The 17,782-nt window shown below is 37.7% G+C and overlaps 1 protein-coding gene across 11 annotated transcripts in view; it reads right to left on the bottom strand.

Moving 5' to 3' along the window:
- The window catches only part of PPFIA1 (PTPRF interacting protein alpha 1), a 51,763-nt gene that overhangs the window by 28,529 nt on the left and 5,452 nt on the right, over positions 1-17,782 (bottom strand). For all 11 annotated transcript variants that reach the window (XM_012574205.5, XM_030273510.4, XM_072929507.1 and 8 more), the window contains exons 3-7: positions 3,131-3,232; positions 2,467-2,631; positions 1,561-1,635; positions 1,030-1,131; positions 557-778 (exon numbers count right to left, since the gene is read on the bottom strand). In XM_012574205.5, the coding sequence (XP_012429659.4) occupies positions 557-778; positions 1,030-1,131; positions 1,561-1,635; positions 2,467-2,631; positions 3,131-3,232 (666 nt within the window). The remainder of the gene's footprint in view (positions 1-556; positions 779-1,029; positions 1,132-1,560; positions 1,636-2,466; positions 2,632-3,130; positions 3,233-17,782) is intronic.

Below are 17,782 nucleotides of genomic sequence, written 5' to 3'. Positions count from 1 at the left end.
ATTAAAAACCACTGGTCTTTATTACCTTACATCATACACCTGCTTCTTTCCTTTACAATGGTACACACACAGCGAATCTTGACTTGCTGGGGAGGGTCAGAAAGTGTTCTGGGATATAATTAAGCTCCCTTTCTATGTAATGAGGATATGTGGGACCTTGGAGATTAGGGATTCAGCTGTGACAGGAACTGTCAACCGCACCACTGAAATTAAAGGGATTCCTCAACCCAGTACATCTTTTAAAAAAGGAAGCAAGAGTAATAAGATGAGCACATACGACAAGATCAAACATCTCTTCCAGAACATGCTGAAGTTGGCAATGCTAAATTCCAATCTATTAATGAAATATCTACTTAGTCATAGGTTTATCCTGAAGACAGATGTGACACTTTGGTCTTTTAAACAAAAAACAGACACCCATCATGTCCTAAAAAACCACTCTCATCTATCAAACCAAAGACTTCCAAAAACAATGGTTCAACTAAGCACCTGAGAGACTAAAATTTTCTAAAGATGGCATTTGTGACTCCCCAAATCCTGACAGTTCCTTCCTCACCTCTCGTACATCCCTCTGCAACTTTGTGTTCATTTCTTCAGATTTTATTAAGTCTTTCCTTGCTGTGTCTAGATCTTCTTCCAGTTCTGTTACTCTGCTGGACAAAGCAGTGAGGCGTTCTTTCATTTGTATCTGCTCTTTGTTTTGCTTATCTATAATGTCTTGGAGTTCAATCATTTTAGCAAGGTTTTCATCATGGCATAATGAACCATCAGAGGCTCTCTATTAAACAGGGGAAAAATAGTGTATTAGCATGATGCAAATTAGATTGAAAAACAAATTGTAACTCACCTGTAAACATCCCTCCCTAAAGGTAATTTTATTATTGAACAGACTGCAAAAGCTAAAATTTCAGTAACTGTGACTTTTTAACTAGATGATCATTCAAAAATATTTTATTATGGATTAAAAATAAAATGTTATGGTTAATGATTAAAAACCATATGTCAGCTAAGCAAAATAAATAGCTGTACCTTCCCATTTGTAGTTGGTGTATTTTCTTGTTCATGATTTATATCCAGCATCCCATCTGGAAGTGTTTTCTTCTGATTATTTTGCTCTTTCAGAATCATTAACTAAAAGAAAAGTTTACAGACACATGTTTCAAGCCAATTCCTTTTTCACTAATAATATAAGGAACAGCTGCAAAAGCAAAGGAGCAAAACAACAATTACTGATTCTACTGCCAGGTATGTATTAATAAAATCTGGCACAGGCACTCAAATACTTATGCCACTGCAAACCCTAATTTTAAAGGCACAGGGACTCTTTTTGTTGGTTTGGTTGGATTTTTTTGAGGGCAGAGAGGGTGTCAGGAGGCTAAGGTTTGGCTTTTTCCTCTCCTGCTCTTTCAAAGCAGTTAAGTTTAAAATTAACAATTATCCCATTTGGCAAGAAATCAAAAGGAAGAAGTGAAAGTGAAATTTAATAAATTACTCTGTACAAATATTGACTGAAACAGCCACAATGGACACATGAAGACTTCTTTTAAGACAGAAACTTACCTCTTTATGTGTAGTACCTAGTTCTTCTTCCAATAAGCTACACCTTTCAAGTGCTACTCGTAATCTCTCCCTTACCTGAAAGGGTAATTTCAAATTATTTGAAATAATTCAAATCAAAAATCAATTTTGCTTGATGCCGTGCCTTTACAGACAATAAATGACACTGTTCCCATTACACTTAGAAACCTTCTTAATCTGGAGTCAGTCCTAATTACAACACATGCTACCAAAAAAATAGCCAAATAATGTGTATCTTATAATCTAGCTTCTCCTTTTTTCTGTCATAAGCAACATGGCCTGTACATTCAGGCACTAAAGAACTAAACATACCCAGAACTTGCTTGTCCTTTTGCAAGGCACAGACTGTGTTTGCTTTTGCTCATCTACAACATGGAAGAACAGGTAAAATTCCACTTAAAATCATTTGCCAGATTTTACATACAAGGGTCACAAAGTTAGGTAAACTGCAAGTTGGCAACAAAATTCACAGTGAACTTTAGCAGTTGCATATCTTGCTGCTAATATTAGGCACAACTGAAGGGAGGAGCTCTTTTAATTCAGATTTCTATCCCAGGGTAAGCAGATTCCCCTCCTCCTCTTCTCTCTAGTCTATTTCCTTTATTAGATAATCAAAAGGATAAATCCTGATGTTGTACAGGTAAGCAGCTGTGTGCATTCCTACAGCAAATATATTGCTCCTGAACCATGCTGAGTTTACATCAACACAGTTAATGAAGTGCTTGAATAAACCACAGCACCCTGTTTTAGTTAAGTGCAGCATCTTAATTTAGGAGAGCATTTACCAATGTAGTTACACTGCAGAGATTTCTACTACTGCAGTACAAAAACTGCCTGGCCACACAAAGGAAAGAGGATGAAAAGGTATTATGTACAATACTTCATTACCTTTTCATCAAGAGCTTTGTGGTGCTCAAATAAGGATTTTAGTGCTTTGAGAACTTCTACTTCACTAGAAACTCCTGCTGGAGACTGAGCTTGCCTCTTCACAACAGTCATCCTGAGGGATCGTTCGTGCCTGGAGACAAGACACTCCAAATGTTCCAGTAATAGCTAAAGCAAAACGAAAAAAAAAGAAAGCAATAATGTTTATTCCTGTTCTGTACAGCTGCAGAAAACTTTGCCTCCTAGAACATCAAGTTTAGAGTTCTAAACTTCAAATTTTAGAGACAAAGGATATTGTATTGAGTGTAAGGACTCCTTTTTAATATTTCAACTATATTAGCACTGTAAGCTGCTCAAACAGATCACCACAACCTGCCCACTCTGCTCCCAGAGCTGCAGGATTACAAAACTTTAACAACAAGAAATCTGGATGGCAGATAGCAGTGCAGTCTTACAAGCTTTTCCTGATTTTGCACAGCAGCATTTGGAGCTGTGCACAAGCTGCCAAACCCTCTTGATCAACACACACACATTTGCACTTCCATGGGGATTCATGTGCAAGAATCAGGGAAAAAAATAATTTTAGCTTTTCAAACTCAACATTTGTTTTCCTCCCTGTAGCTGGATGCTTTAACAATGGTGAGCTTGAGGAAGACAAGGAACTGACCCTCGTGTTATTCCTTTCTGCTTTCAGTTCAGCAATTTCTTCTTCCCTTTCAAGCAGCTGCTCCCTGCATACATTCAGCTCTTTCGTGAGCGCTGCAAATTCCTGGAACAAATCAGACAGAAATATAAGCACATCAAATATCAGGACACAGTGAGAGTGGATTCATATAAACATTTGACAGTTCCTTGAAGCATTTATTTCAGATGTGCAAAGCCAATACAACTGTATAGTCATGCTAAGCCAGCTTCAGTTCAAACATTTAAAACCTTCATGCTGCCAGCTATAAAGACAAAAGATGTTTGACCAGGACTTTGAAAACTTGTTTGTGTCTCAAGGCAATTATATGAGTTGGGGTTTCCCTGGTAAGCAAAAGGAAAAATTTATTTGTAAGACACTTTGTTATGGTTTCAAAGAGTTGTTAGTTTTGTGTGGTTTTTTGTTTTGTTTTTGTTTTTTTTTTTAACAACTGCTGAGGGAGACACAAAAAAACCAGAGCACTAAGAACAGCAAAATAAGGAAACCATCAAACATGACAAATTTCAAGTCAGTATTTAATTGTGAGCAACAATGAATAATCCCAAAATGTACCAGATTACAGCTAAATACAGAACTTTCATTCAAGCCTTCCTTCCAATCTCACAAAAGGGAATGAAGCAGCCCTTTCCCTACAGTCCTGCTAGAAATCCGAGGATTAGAATCAGAATTTTCTGAAAGCTGAGCCTGGGGGCTTTAAAGCCCTCACAAGGCTCACCCTCCAAATTCAATAAAGATTTCGCCAAACAACCCAACCAAAGTGAAATAATACAGAGTGAAGTGTCAACAGGGAGCAGGAGTGGAGCTAACTCGCATCACTTACTGCATGCTTATTACTGCAGTGAGCACAGTCAATATGAAAGAATATCCTACAGTTTAGGGTTTCTGTCAGGAAATGATTGTACTAATATCTGCAAGAGGGACTGCAGCCTAAACCATTTCCCCTCTCTATCAACAGCCTCACTAAAAATAAAATAATATAAAACTTAATATAAAGGGCATTTAAATGTTCTATTAACACAGGGAGCATACTCTGAATAGAACAAAAGGTACAACTATACACCACATTTAGAAGCAAACACAAAGTATAACTTTATCTACCCCGGAAAAATTTAAATTCTAATGTGAACCACACTGAAAATGAGAATTGACAGTGTCAATGTGGACAAGTCCATCCTTTAGAAAAGAGCCTTGCAAAAAAACATGACTTGTCAATGCAACTTATAATGTGAAAATAAATATGCTTCAGTCACTCCAGTGGCCAGTGAACACACCAGGAGCACTTTGGTAAGAAAAAAAAAAATGCTAGTAACTAACACTCCTTCCTGTTCTCCAAAATAAGGAAAGTACTCATAAACTAGAGCCTTGCCTAATAAACAACAGATTTGTACAGCTGAACTGGTGATTAGCAGGACAAGGTGAACACAAATAGCCAGCTAAGTGGAGACACAATTGCTGCCTCTCTACTTTTTCCAAACTCTGCAAGACACACTGCTTATCAGCCAGCAGCTGCATATCAAGTTAAAGCTTAAGATGGAGCTGTTCTACAGCAAAATTCAAAGTGACAGAATGAACATGCTTAAAAACAAAAGGCCACATCAACCAATTAATTATACTAAGCACATCTGCAAATTCTAACATGCAGCTAAAATAAGCAGACATGGTCAAAAGACATTGCAATTTCCAATATTCATTTGGTAAACTTTATTCTAAAATATACACATGACCAAAAAGACAAAAAATACATCACACAACATACACCTGGAGTGAACTCTGGAATTATTAATGTATCAAGATTTTAAAAGTTGCTGTGAAAAAGACAGCAATACGACCACCACCACAGATGCAGAATCCATCCTTATAATCCCTCTTCCTAAATAAAATCCTGCTCATTGGTAACAAGTTTCAGTCCCCCCGCTTAATCAGCAAAAAACTGCAAAACACATTCATTTATTTTCCTTTCTCAACTGCTAAATTATTTGATTTATATATAAATATACTGCAGTATTTCATATGCATTCTTAAAAAAAAAGGGGGCTATTATTTTCAAAATGGCCAGGAAGTACTTCCAAAACAATCTGGTCTGTAAATACAGCTACCAGAACTTTTATACACACAAAACAAGTTACAAAAGGGTCCTGAGTGCAAGGTAAACCAAGAGAGGAAAAACCAACTCCAAGCTTCACTGGAGCTGACAGAAATATTGACTCTACCATAGCTTTCCCAGCTGAGTGCTCCTTCACTTCCAAGCTTTTCCTGCACCTTCAACATCCAACCTGTGGGAGCTTCAAGACTCCCAGGGAATTGGCCACACACTCCCCTTTTGCTCTCACACGAGCTCAGGTAAACCAGAAACCAAAGCTGCCATTTTTCAAGGGCAGTCCCTACTTATCTTTACAGATTAGATAATTATGTACTACTGAGACGAGTTTCACATAAACTTACTTTCTTGATGCGTTTTTTCCCCTTCCAAATTAATAATAATATAAGAAGAGTAATTTTTAAAACCCTAAAAATACTAACATCAAGATTTAGAAACATCAATATTTCCCAATTCTCCAGATGACACTGGCCTGGTATGGGAAGTTTTATATTTTTCCTGTCTCTGTCTCAAATCTTAAGAACAGAATGAAGAACACAACAAGGACTACCAGACAGTGCCTCATAATCCTTTTTCAACTTCAAATCACTGCATAGCATTCATGTATATTTTAAAGGAAGGCTATTCACTCTTCAGATGGTTATAGGATACAGAGTTCCAGTCCATTGCATACTCCTGTTTAAATATAAATTGTGGCACAAATAGATCCCAATTGTGACACGAACCATCACACTGTCAGGTGACCCAGAGCAAGAGTGCACACAAATTTATATTGCTGATGCATAAACACACTGACAGGGATTGCTGGAATTGCACAACACCTCCACTGCTGTTTGTTTTGACAAAATAGGCTTGCTTTGAGTCCCGTGAGCTGCCTAAGAAAGAACATTTGAACGTCCTTAGTTTCAGCTGACACTGCCAAAAGACATGTCCTTTCTAGTTTTAATACTTACCTTCAATGGGAGACAATTTGTGATTTCCTTAAGCAGTTCAAAAGCAGAGAAACTATTTGCAGCTTTATCATCTCAAAAAATTTCAAGTTGTCTCGATTTCTTTCTTGGCATTAGATGAACATACAGAAGGAATTAAAAGAAAAAGTAAAGAATCCTGAGAAACTTTCCCACTTGTCCACAAAGCTGTGTCACTTTTCTGTAATTAAGAAGACTGAGAGCAACAGAATGAAGTTCTGCTCTGTTTCTGACTGCCATCAAAATAATAAATACACAGCACTGGGGATTGACAAGAATGGAACTCAAAATAAGCATTTCAGAGCACTGACAGGAGTTGGTGAGAGAGTGCTGAATTTACCAGGGAAAGACTCCCTGCTGATTAGAACATTCTGGCAAACACCCATACTCTACTCTAAACTGTAATGTTTACTGAAGAAAGTAACTTTCTGACCCAACTGAATCATTCCGAACACATCACTCTTGCTACCAGAAATAAATATTCTCAACAAAAAGTCACATTGAACAAGTAAGTTAGTTCTTGTTCAGTAATACATTTTCTGGGGCTTTTTTTGTTCGCAAGCTCCAGGATTTTTTAAAGCAATAGCACTTCTTCAACCTCAACCTGCAGAGCTGACCTTCAGCCTTCAGTATTTAGATGCCACAATATAAACATCCTTCCAAAAGCTGGATCCATTAGTGCTGAGCTGTCAAGCCCGGCTGAGCTGACACACTTGGGAACTCCAGGATCCCAGTCCTGGAACATTCCAGATTTCAGAGAACAGGTTCCCTTCATGTTCATTACAAACATAATTCATAGGTCTCGCAGACAGCACATCACAGACCAATAAATGCTATGTGACAGGAAGATAGTATTTAACCTAGGAAAAACACTTGAAAGAAACAGAGGTAATTCCTGAAAGTTTGTTAGTATAAGTTATGTATTAGGAATTTGACCAAGCAAAAAAAACCTTATTCCACAAGAAAATGCAACACCACTTGAGTGCACAAGTAATCATGAATTACAAGCAACCACATGGCGAGAAAATGTATATAAATTATGAAAATATATGTAATAAAAAAAGACAAACATTTAAAATCCATCAAATATTATTAAATACTGTAAAGTAGTAACTAGTTGTGACTGTTACATCTTTAGGAACATCTCTGACCCAAATATATGACTGGAATTTATCTCCAAGTGATATTTTGGTTTACTGTTATCATTCTGGTCTGCTGACTGAATATCAAGCAAGCCACTCACAAATCTGAGCAGCTGAAGAGAGCAGGAAAAGAACAAGCAGGGGAAGTGCAGCACATCGAGGGTGAAAATCAACGGGATCTGAGATAAGTTTCCATCATGACGTTTGTGCTACATATAAACCACAATTATTCCAATTGATGACTGCATGGAAATGGCAAATATACAGTCAAAAAAAAAAAAAAAAAAAAAAAAAAAGCAAAGAAAATTTAAATATCTATTTTTTTTTCCTAGGGTATTTCACAGTCACTTTACTTTAAATCCAAGGGAGCCCCAATATATTTGAAAATTCCCAGCAAGCAAATTTTCATACCTATAAACTCATGGGTTTGTTTTGGGGTTTTTTTTTGGCTAAGAATCAGAACTATGAAATTATGAAACAGTTCGAGGGTATTGAGAGTTAAAACTGAGGAGAACTGACTTGTTTTCACATTAAAGTCAACCTTGGAAAAAAACCATAGTCACACACCAACGCAGATTATGCTTTGCCTGTTCCATGTAGTAAAACACATTGCTTTCAACCTTTCCATATCTCTGGCATGTGCTAATGGGAAAAAGACAAATCAGCATGGAGTGTGCAAAGAAAAATATTTTCCTTTTCACCTCATGAAAATAATTTCCAGTAAGTATCAAGCAGCCTAAAATGACTAAGTTAGAAACATAAAACTTATTTCAAACATTAGTAGAATAAATTCTATGAAACAAGTTTATCTTTTGTTCACAAAACCCCCAGAAGTTAAAAGGGAGTGTAAGAGAATAGTACAAGTAATACTAAAACATGATTATGTCAAATTCTTGTGTTTGGGAACACTGAAAGGCTTTTCATGCTCAAAGTAGCTGTTTTTCCAAGTGGAGCTAACTACTTGCCAGAGTGAGAACACACAATTAGTGTATTGGCCTCCTTTCCTACTTCTGTGTATGCATAAGATGTTTTATAACTCAGAAGACAAGCACCAAAACAGAGGTGCAGATTTCTTTTCGGTCAAAAAAAATTCTCCCCTTCCAACTAGTGCCACTGAGATATAGAAAAGGTTAATACCATCTTTGGTTAACTCTCAAAAACCTGTTTGGTTTTTTTTTTTTTAAACTACCTTTTTTTTTTAACTCTATCAAAAATTGCAACACTGTATGAAAACACTCAAGTGAATATTGCTGCCAGCCAGTGATCAATACTAAACCTAAGTCACTTCTTACCATTCTATCCCTTTTTTTATAGTAGGTCTCCTTCAAGTGTCCCTCTTAGACTGACCTATCTAGGCTTTGTCATTAACGCTGCCCAATCCTAAATAGGCAATTAAGTTCTAACATGTTTACAGTTGCATAATGTTATTACTCTAGAATGAAACTCTCACTGTTCCCAGGCCACTTTGGAGCTGGAAGCAGAATCCACTGCCTGGCATTTGACAAGCCAAGAGCCAAAGGACTTCTCACTCACAGCCAGCAGGTACCAAATGTATGCCCAAGGGCAAAATGGAAAAGCTTATACAGCCAACCCAAGTCTCCATGGCAATAAGTAGGTTTCCAGTTACCATCCTGAGTGATCTGCCTAAATTTATGCACAGCGTTCCCTGAGCTTGAACTACAAAGCACAAAATCCAGACTTCAGTGCTGGGAGCTTCCAGAAGCACAAGGAAACATAAATGGAGAAAGATAGGATTTAGCAGCTTGGCAAAAGGAATGCAAGAGCACCAGGAAAAGGGAGGTAGAAACACATCAGCTCCATGTCCTCCTCCCTGTAACTCCCCTTCCCCTGTCTCACTAACACATTCCAGACATCTCCTTTTTGGGGTGCAGGGGGTAAAAGTACCAGAACCCAAACCTGGATCCAATCTCTAGCTCCTCTGAGAATTTTCCTTTCACCACATGAATCACACACACAGCAGCAAAGTCTGGAGTGGGAGCCTCCAAACCCTTGTGCACAGAACCTTGGAATTATTCACCACAGCCTGTCCAAACCTGGACAAGCAGAAGCCTTACTGCCTGGCTGCCTGCAATTCATTTTCCCTAAACCCAGAAGAACAGTGCTGTTATGTACACAAGGACAGGGGCAAAGCCTCGTGCAAAACCAAATCTTTGTGCATCACTGGAGAGCCAGCATTCCCTGGTCATACACCGTGCTTGGGACTGAAGGGACACAGGGCAAAATTCGTGACACAACACGCAGTCCCTACAAGCCTGTTCGCAGCTAATGTGGGCAAAACAAAGCCACAGCTGCATCCTGCAACTGCTCTGTAGTCTGAGAAAATAAGGAAAGAGAACATGAGGTTGTTTCAACAAGTCATAAAACCTTATCCAGTCACTCCTATTACAATCTGCATTTTGTTCTGCATCTTCTGTAGAGTAACCAGCCTTGGGATCATCCAAACAGTTAGAATCTCTAATTTCTCCATATAGTTTGTTAATTTTTGCACCAGCCTTAACAAATCAACACAGTTTGTTCAAAGCAGCGTAGATCACACAGGGTGATCAATTAACCCAGAGCAGACACAACCCATTTTCATGCCAGCCTTTTAAACCCCTTTAAAGCTACAGATGTGTATCAAATCAACCAGTGAAAAACTCTACCTAGTTCTCCCCTCAGGGCTTTCTCCAAATATTCAACTGAGGGGGCAAACTCTGCAAGTTAGCAGAATGCACAGAGGATTAACAAGAAAGAACATACTGAGCTCATAACTTGAAATACCAGTTTGAAGTTATTTTCTTCACTTGTCTTTGTAAAAATGCTTATGAAATGTTGCCTCTATTCAGGCAACACTGTGGATCTTCTCACTAAGGAAGTTCAAAAGATGAAGAATTAGGAGAGCAAGCACAGGAAATGCAGAAACAGCCCTCAGACTTGCATAAAACTTGGCATCTATTCATATGCAACAGTAGCAGAAAACTTTCTTCCAATCAATTCATTGTGGCGTGGCTATGCAAAGTTCTACGTTAGCTGCTCCTCAGTGTACAGGAATATGTCCCCTGAAAGGGCAGATAAGGAACAAAAGTAACCAGAACCATACCGAGCTTGTTTTCCTTAGAAAAATGTCCAAATCAGCCAAAATATCATCAGGAAAACTTTAGTCATGGTTGAAAAACGGGCTTTTCAACTTGGGGTGGCTACTTTGTACAGAGCAGTAACTGTTGAGAAAAGCTGATAACAAAGTAACCCTTTCCAACTGCAAAAGACCAACCACCACGATTCCAGAACAACAGCTAAATTTAAGAAAGAATAAGGCTACAGTACTTGGGGGATGTTTGAAAAATACCTGCCACTCAGTGACACACTGAATCAATGAATTCTAGGGTTTCACAATCAGAGTTACAACATTCCTGCACCCCCAGCCTAGTCTATTTTGATGAGGAACTAATATAGTAAAGTAGCAGCACAACTTCTTAGGTGTAGCTTTAGGCATCTCCATTTTTGGAGTCCATGTCAGTGAAGAAACCTATCCACACCCATACCCACCATGGCAAAAGGAGTACGGGTACTTAATTAAAGAGAAAGAATCTTGCATTACCAGTTTGACAAGGTATGGGAGAAAACCAGTCTCTATGTTTAATATGACAGTAGAGGGATTTCACTAAAGTTTTTCCTCTCCTCACACAAAGATGGTCAAGATTTCCTGGGATCCCGCTGGATAGCACAGCCTTGGGGATAACACATCCAAACTGAAGAACTGCAAGATGTGCTGAGAAGATTTAAGAAGCTCTGTAATTTTCCTGAGACCCCCATTCTGGAGACTAAGCAGTTGTAGCAAGATCTTTTAAGTTGTAAACAACATTGAATTGTAAGTTTACTTGGGGGAAAAAATCTGCGTATCAACTCTAAACATACTGCACTTATAAGAAACAGCACAATTCTGGCTCAGATAACATTAAATATTAAATTTCTATGACTTTTATGAATTAAAAACTATTTAACCCTACATACTACATTCTAGTCATGTTCCATGACTAATATTGCACAGTTTTTTTACAGACCCAGGACAAGACCCATCATGCACAACTATTTCAATGACAAGATACTCCTGCTTGCAAAAACTGAGCAGCAGCTGAGGCCCTGCCCTATTCTAATCGTTCATCTTGGCCTCTGGTTGCCAGCTTTAGTTCTGTGGCTAGCAGCTGAAAAGTACATTTTTCACACTCTGCTAAGAGGGAATGCTTGTGAATATCTGAATAAGGCTGGCCAAGCCATCCTCATTAAACAAGCACCAGCATGTAGTTCCCCCTCAGTGCTCTCCTATTATATATATATATATGTATTTATTATTTTTGCCAAGTGATGAACACTTCAGTTTTATAATTTCAAACTTGCTTAAGCAAGTAATACTCACTGAGAACAGATACGTGCTTTCAGCAGGAAATTCAACTTACCAGCTCTTCACATTTTGTTTTTCCCCCCTTGTCTGAACTCTATCACCCCAGTTTACAGGCTGAGTAGATTTATTGGGCTAACTGAAGCTAAATATGTCCAAATCTGTGATGTTCTGAATAAATTCTACTGCACCATTCCATTGAAAAGTTGTTCCATTTTAGCAAATACTCCAAAACAAAGCAATTCCAAAGTCTACACAAAAAAAGCACAATCTCAGGTCCTACAACAGACATATCTGCTATCTAAACACAGAAAAAAAACTAAGAAAAATCAGCAACATAGATTAAACATTGAAGAGCTGTTTTAAGGGGAGGGGTAAAGTTTTTTTTTTAAGTTCAAAGTAATTTTTGTGTCTGCCGCAAACAAAAAAAAAAAAATCCATAATTAGTTCAAGTTTTGAACTTGACGACTACCTGAACCTAGACAGCAGAAGGAAACCAAGGATATGAGCAAGGCTATAATGCAAAGAAATAATTTTTTTTAAACGACTCAATCAATAAACGATAAATAAATGAAAAATAAATAAATTAATAAAAGACAGGGGCAGGCTGTCGATATGGTGTTACCACTAACAAATGCTGAAGTGAAAGATGGGTTGGTGGGAAATCTGTGAAGCTCCTGTTCCACACTGGACTAAAAACAAGGGAAAGATGATGCAATAGGGAAGCCCTGCAGCCTCCTGCTCCACTGAGACAAAAGAAATGCTTGGCCCATTTCTCCTCCTCTACTTCCCAGGACTTAATCTTTTATAACCATTGTACAAATTCAGGAGAGGGTAATGCAGTCTCCACAAACTACAGCTCCAATGGGGTCAGACTTAAACCAATGTTAGTATCAGCATAAAAGAGACCCTAGGAGGGGAAAAGGACAGCTAAAATCCTAAAAAGCTGTTCCATTTCCACTTTACATGAAGTAAAATAATTCCAGATTTCTTGAGACAAAGACTCAGCTTTTGGAAGATAATGGTGTGGAACCACACCCTGCAAAGACATTCTGAAAACTCAAGCTGCATGTTTTAGAAAATAAATTACTGGATGCACCTGCCTCGTGCTCTTTAACGAAAGACTAGAAGAATGTTAAGACCTTGCAAGCCCTTTCCCATGAACTACAAAAAGGTGATCATGCTGTATGAAAAATACATTACTTAAGAACAACAAAAAGATACACAGTGGTATCCCAGGGCGTCCCTGAAATTATCTAAACCAAACTTTTAGTCATTCCCCCAAAGGTACTACAGTAAACAGAGAGAGCTTTGATGGGATAATCTGAAATTAGGAATTTATCTTACACAGGCAGAAACATGTGGAAAGCCCAACCAGATTCACTCACACATCAATATCACCCTTCACACGGGCTCTGCTCTTCTAGCCTTGGGTCTCCTGAGTGCAACACCATTCTTTACACCCAAATTAGATTAACTGAAGAACTCTAAACATGATAATCCCATTTATTAATTTTATTTTTATTTGGATCAGAAGTTTATTTTACTTCTGGGTTTCCAAAGCAGCCCATGCCTTAAATCCCAGTAGAAGCAATAGATTCAAGCGTGAGATGCATCCAGGACTTTCAAATACCCAACAAAAGAGAATCTTAAAGTATATAAAATTACAGAGTATATAAAAAGTATATACAAAGTATATAAAATTCCCACTGGGAAGAACAAATCCACAAGCACAAGCTACAGTGAAAAGCACAGCAAATAACAGAATTTAGCTCTGGTACTATTAGTTCAGCAAGGTTAACAGAAAGCCATGACTCCCAGCCAGTTACAGAAAGGAATGCAAAGAAAATGAGAGTTTTGACTCTAACATTCTACTGGCAAAGTATATATTGCTAAATAATTGTGACAGGCTCACATAGGACACTTGAGAATCCACAACTCAAACCCAAATCCACAGTTTAAACCCTGCCACCGATCAAAATAGTAGTCCCCTCAGATGTGTACAGAACTCCCTTTCCACCCAATTTTCTTTTTTAAGGCAAATTGGGGTTGCAGAGTGAAAAAACTTTCATATAATTTCTTATCATATTTTACATTCTGTAAAGCAAATGAGCAATTTCATGTTGAGATCTCTCCCTCCCTTTTCATGACTGTGCTTGGAAATTCAGAAATAGTTTAATAAAAGTGGTCACTATTTATGGAGATAACCATGGATATAGCACCCAATAGAAAACCAAGAATTTATGATCCTCTTTATTGAGTGAGCCCTCTCCACACTGAAGAATGTTTGTTTAGCTTTTACGCCAAGCATTTTGGTGGCCAAAATTCCTTTTCAAGTAATTCAAAATAAACCCCATTTCTGGGGACACTGTCAATGTTGAAGACAATGATCAGTAGACTTCATCAACTGCAAGGCAGTTTCTTCACATGAACATTCACAGATCTTTCAATCATACATCAAGCCAGTCTCAACTTTGTACAGGCCAACATAGAAATTCTTTGTTTAAACACCACATCTTAAGGCAGCTTTGTTTTGTTTGGCTTTTTTAACTATGTAAATTACTCAGATCCATAGGCTTACATAATTAAATCCTTTTACTGTATACTGTTCTGTAAATTTGAAGTAGGAAAAGAAAATCTCGCTTCTCTTGACAGTACAGTGTTTAACAATCTCCATGCTTTACTCATTTTTACCACATAATCTATCCTGCCATTCTATATAAAAGTTAAATATGCCTGTAAAAACAATGTTTTAAGTGTATAGAACCAAATTTTATATGCATTTATGTGAGAGGTAGGATAAAAAAACAAGTACTGTGCTTCAGACTATTTCTCTACAATTGGATACCCAACTCTACTATGTACTAGAAATAGGAGTAAAGCAGGACTGAGACCATACCAAAAGAGAGATCACTGTTCTACAGAGAGGAAAAAAAGAAAACAGAAAAAAATGTTAATTAAATTTTAAAAGAAAATCAAGAGTTGCCCATTTTCCTATGATAACAAAGAAAAAATACTTTCTAAAGAGAAGCTCTTTTTTCTCCTTAACAAAACTCAAAAGGTCACATCAAATTTTTCAAGCATTTTTTCCAAGCAGTCCTTTAAACAAGTCCTTATTTAAAATCTGTCCTGAAGATGACAGGACAATCTCAATACTGCTGGTGTAAGGATATTTTCATTAAGGAATCACAGAATCCTAGAATGGTTTGGGTTGGAAGGGACCATAAAGTTCACCTCTGCCATGGGCAGGGACACCTTCCACTAGACCAGCTTGCTCAGAGCTCCATCCAGCCTGGAATTGAACCTTGGTGCACTTCACAGAATTTATAAATCAAAGGCTAATTCTAGATATTTATCATTCTGAAAGCATAACCAGAAGACAGATGAACTACAGGAATATATACTGTTCTTATTTATATGTATCCATTAATAGCCATGGCATATTTGGATCCAACCTAAATGATATTTCTGTTAAGATCTCCACTACCAGCCTCAAAAACCATATCCTCAGTAGACAGGAGCATAAACACATCAGGAAATTCAAGGCCACTGTGGAACAGCAAAACAGAAGATTAAGCAACAAAGCTTCTCTTTTGAAAAATGTTGCAGCTCCAGCCACTGCAAGAACAGGCCACAGAGCCTTGTCAGGCTGATCAGAAGGAAAGGAGCTGATTTTCAGTGGAGCTGATGTGAAACCAAAGGTCAAGTCTGAAACAGATAAAGGTCACGGGCACAAAACCAAGGAACCAACTATTCACATCAGCTTAGAGGAAAACAACACATCAAAATGAAAGTGAGCATTAACCTGGACCTGTAATCACACTCCTCCAATTCTATATATCCAAACTCCCAGAAAAATCTCCTCTAGTGACCTACAGGTATGGATTCCTACACAATCATCTGGAGTTTCCAAAATGTGGAAACATTATTATGCCTCTGAGAAAAAGTCAAGTTGAATAAAAAACTCACTCCATTCAGTAGCAAAATAATAATTCTTCTTTCAGCCTAGAGAATGTGAAAAGATTTTTCCTGGCAAGAATTGCATTACATTTACACTTGGGGAACCCACAGGCAGGATTATTAAAAAAAACACACTTGGAAAGTTATGAGCATCCACATTACCTGACACACACAACAGAAATTTATCTCTTCTCAGTATTTGTAGCTTGAGATGTGTATACACAGGAGATTATGGTGAGTATTTCTAATAGATGTCAACAGATACCAGTCAGCCTTACAGACTTTAAGTGACTTAAGCTGCCTAAATTGCCACAAGCAGCTTACACAAAATGTCTGCCATATTCCTTTAGAAATTGAAAACTAAAAAATAAATCCCCAAATTCAACTGTCAAGTATATTCATGCAGTTATGGGATGCAATGCTAACTTAGGGACAGAAAAAAACAATTACTAATAGGCACTTAAAACGTTCTTTCCAAAAATTCAAGGTCTCTGACAATACTCTTAACTATAAGGGGCCTGCATATATTACAACACAATGTGTCCTCTTAATTCCATGATCAAAACTTACAGTGAATAAAACCAACATTCAACTCTCCTAAATATATTACAGAAAGGATGAAGCAAAGTCTTAGGCCAGTGGACATTAAAACACTACGAATTTGTAAGGGGGTAGGGAACTGTGCTCTTAATTCATATTTATCTTAAGAAAAAAAAAGAAAAAGGTATTTTTTTTTCTGGAATTACAATTATGTAGCCACACTGAATCTTCAAGTCTTGCAACTAAACATCTTCAAAGCTCTTATTAGTTACACTCTTAGAAAAGAATGGAGGAAAAAATAAAAGGTAGTAGAGGAAGAATTCTCTAAATACCAAAAGACACCACCTCTTGCACCAGAGGCTAAAGGCAACAGATGAGTATAGACATGATGTTCACCTGGTTCTAAACATGTATTTTAAATACTTTGTTTTGATTATAGTTCTTTCCACCTTATATACAGCCTGTTTTGAGGCTGCAGGTTAGACTAGAGCACCCCAAGCATTAATAAACCCACTGAAAGACATCTGTCCACAGTAGCACAAGAGTACGGAAAAATCACTAGCTCCCGTTTCAGGCCCTCATCCACTACCAAAACAAACAAAAAGCATTTTTGTACAGTCACCAAAACATTCTTTCTACAAATAAACTAAGGGAAATTAAAACAATAGTTTTGGACTTCACCAAATCTACTTGTTAAGGGGAGGGATGGGACATCACTAAGTAGTAAAACAGCCGTAAATTTCATCCCAAATTTAACAGCAGTAAAATTTACCCTCAAATACAGGGAAACTCAAAATGAATTCCAAATTTAATCTAGGTAAATGGTCTATTTATAATCAAGCAAACCTAAATTAAAATCACAGTATAAACAGCAAGTTGCTAACAATAGGCAAACAGATGTCTGCCAGGCAGGGGTGGATGTTTCAACAAACAAACCCAAACATATCCACATGAGAAACCAAGAAGGCAGAACCAATGCTGGAGACTCGGTGCTCAATATACTCTTCTGCATTATTTAAGTGTAGCTACTCCTTTTTGCCCAAACACAGGGCATTACTTCAGATAAATTCATACTTTGAAGGTTTGGAGCCAAAGGTATCTGTTTCTATATCTTGAAAAGAAAGAAAGGGAAGCTGAGGTTTATTGATAATCAATGAAGAATTCTGAATGTTAACTACTATCTCCATCTGACTTAAACTAGTGTAAAGCCAAATCAGGTCAGCAATTTACTAAGAGTAAGAGCCAAGTAAGATTAGCAACTGAAACTCAAGATAGATGTCTGAAAATCCAACAGGAAGAGTCCTGTTCATCTCTGCTGTCAGAACAGGGTGGGAGCAGTGGAGGATGTGCCTGCTCTGCCATCTATGTGAAACCCTTTGGCACCTCCAGGATTCCTGGGCACTCTGTTGGGATTAATGACTGTTGTTCAGAAGTCAGCACCAGCTGCTGCCAGAGTATGAAGTGCAAGCCATGGCAGCTCAGGGCTGAACATCTGGGAATGCTGCAAACGGA

Source organism: Taeniopygia guttata, chromosome 5 (assembly GCF_048771995.1).
Source record: "Taeniopygia guttata chromosome 5, bTaeGut7.mat, whole genome shotgun sequence".
Taxonomy (NCBI): domain Eukaryota; kingdom Metazoa; phylum Chordata; class Aves; order Passeriformes; family Estrildidae; genus Taeniopygia; species Taeniopygia guttata.
Note: the sequence above shows the minus strand (reverse complement) of the source record. Positions and strands in the feature narration are given on the sequence as shown.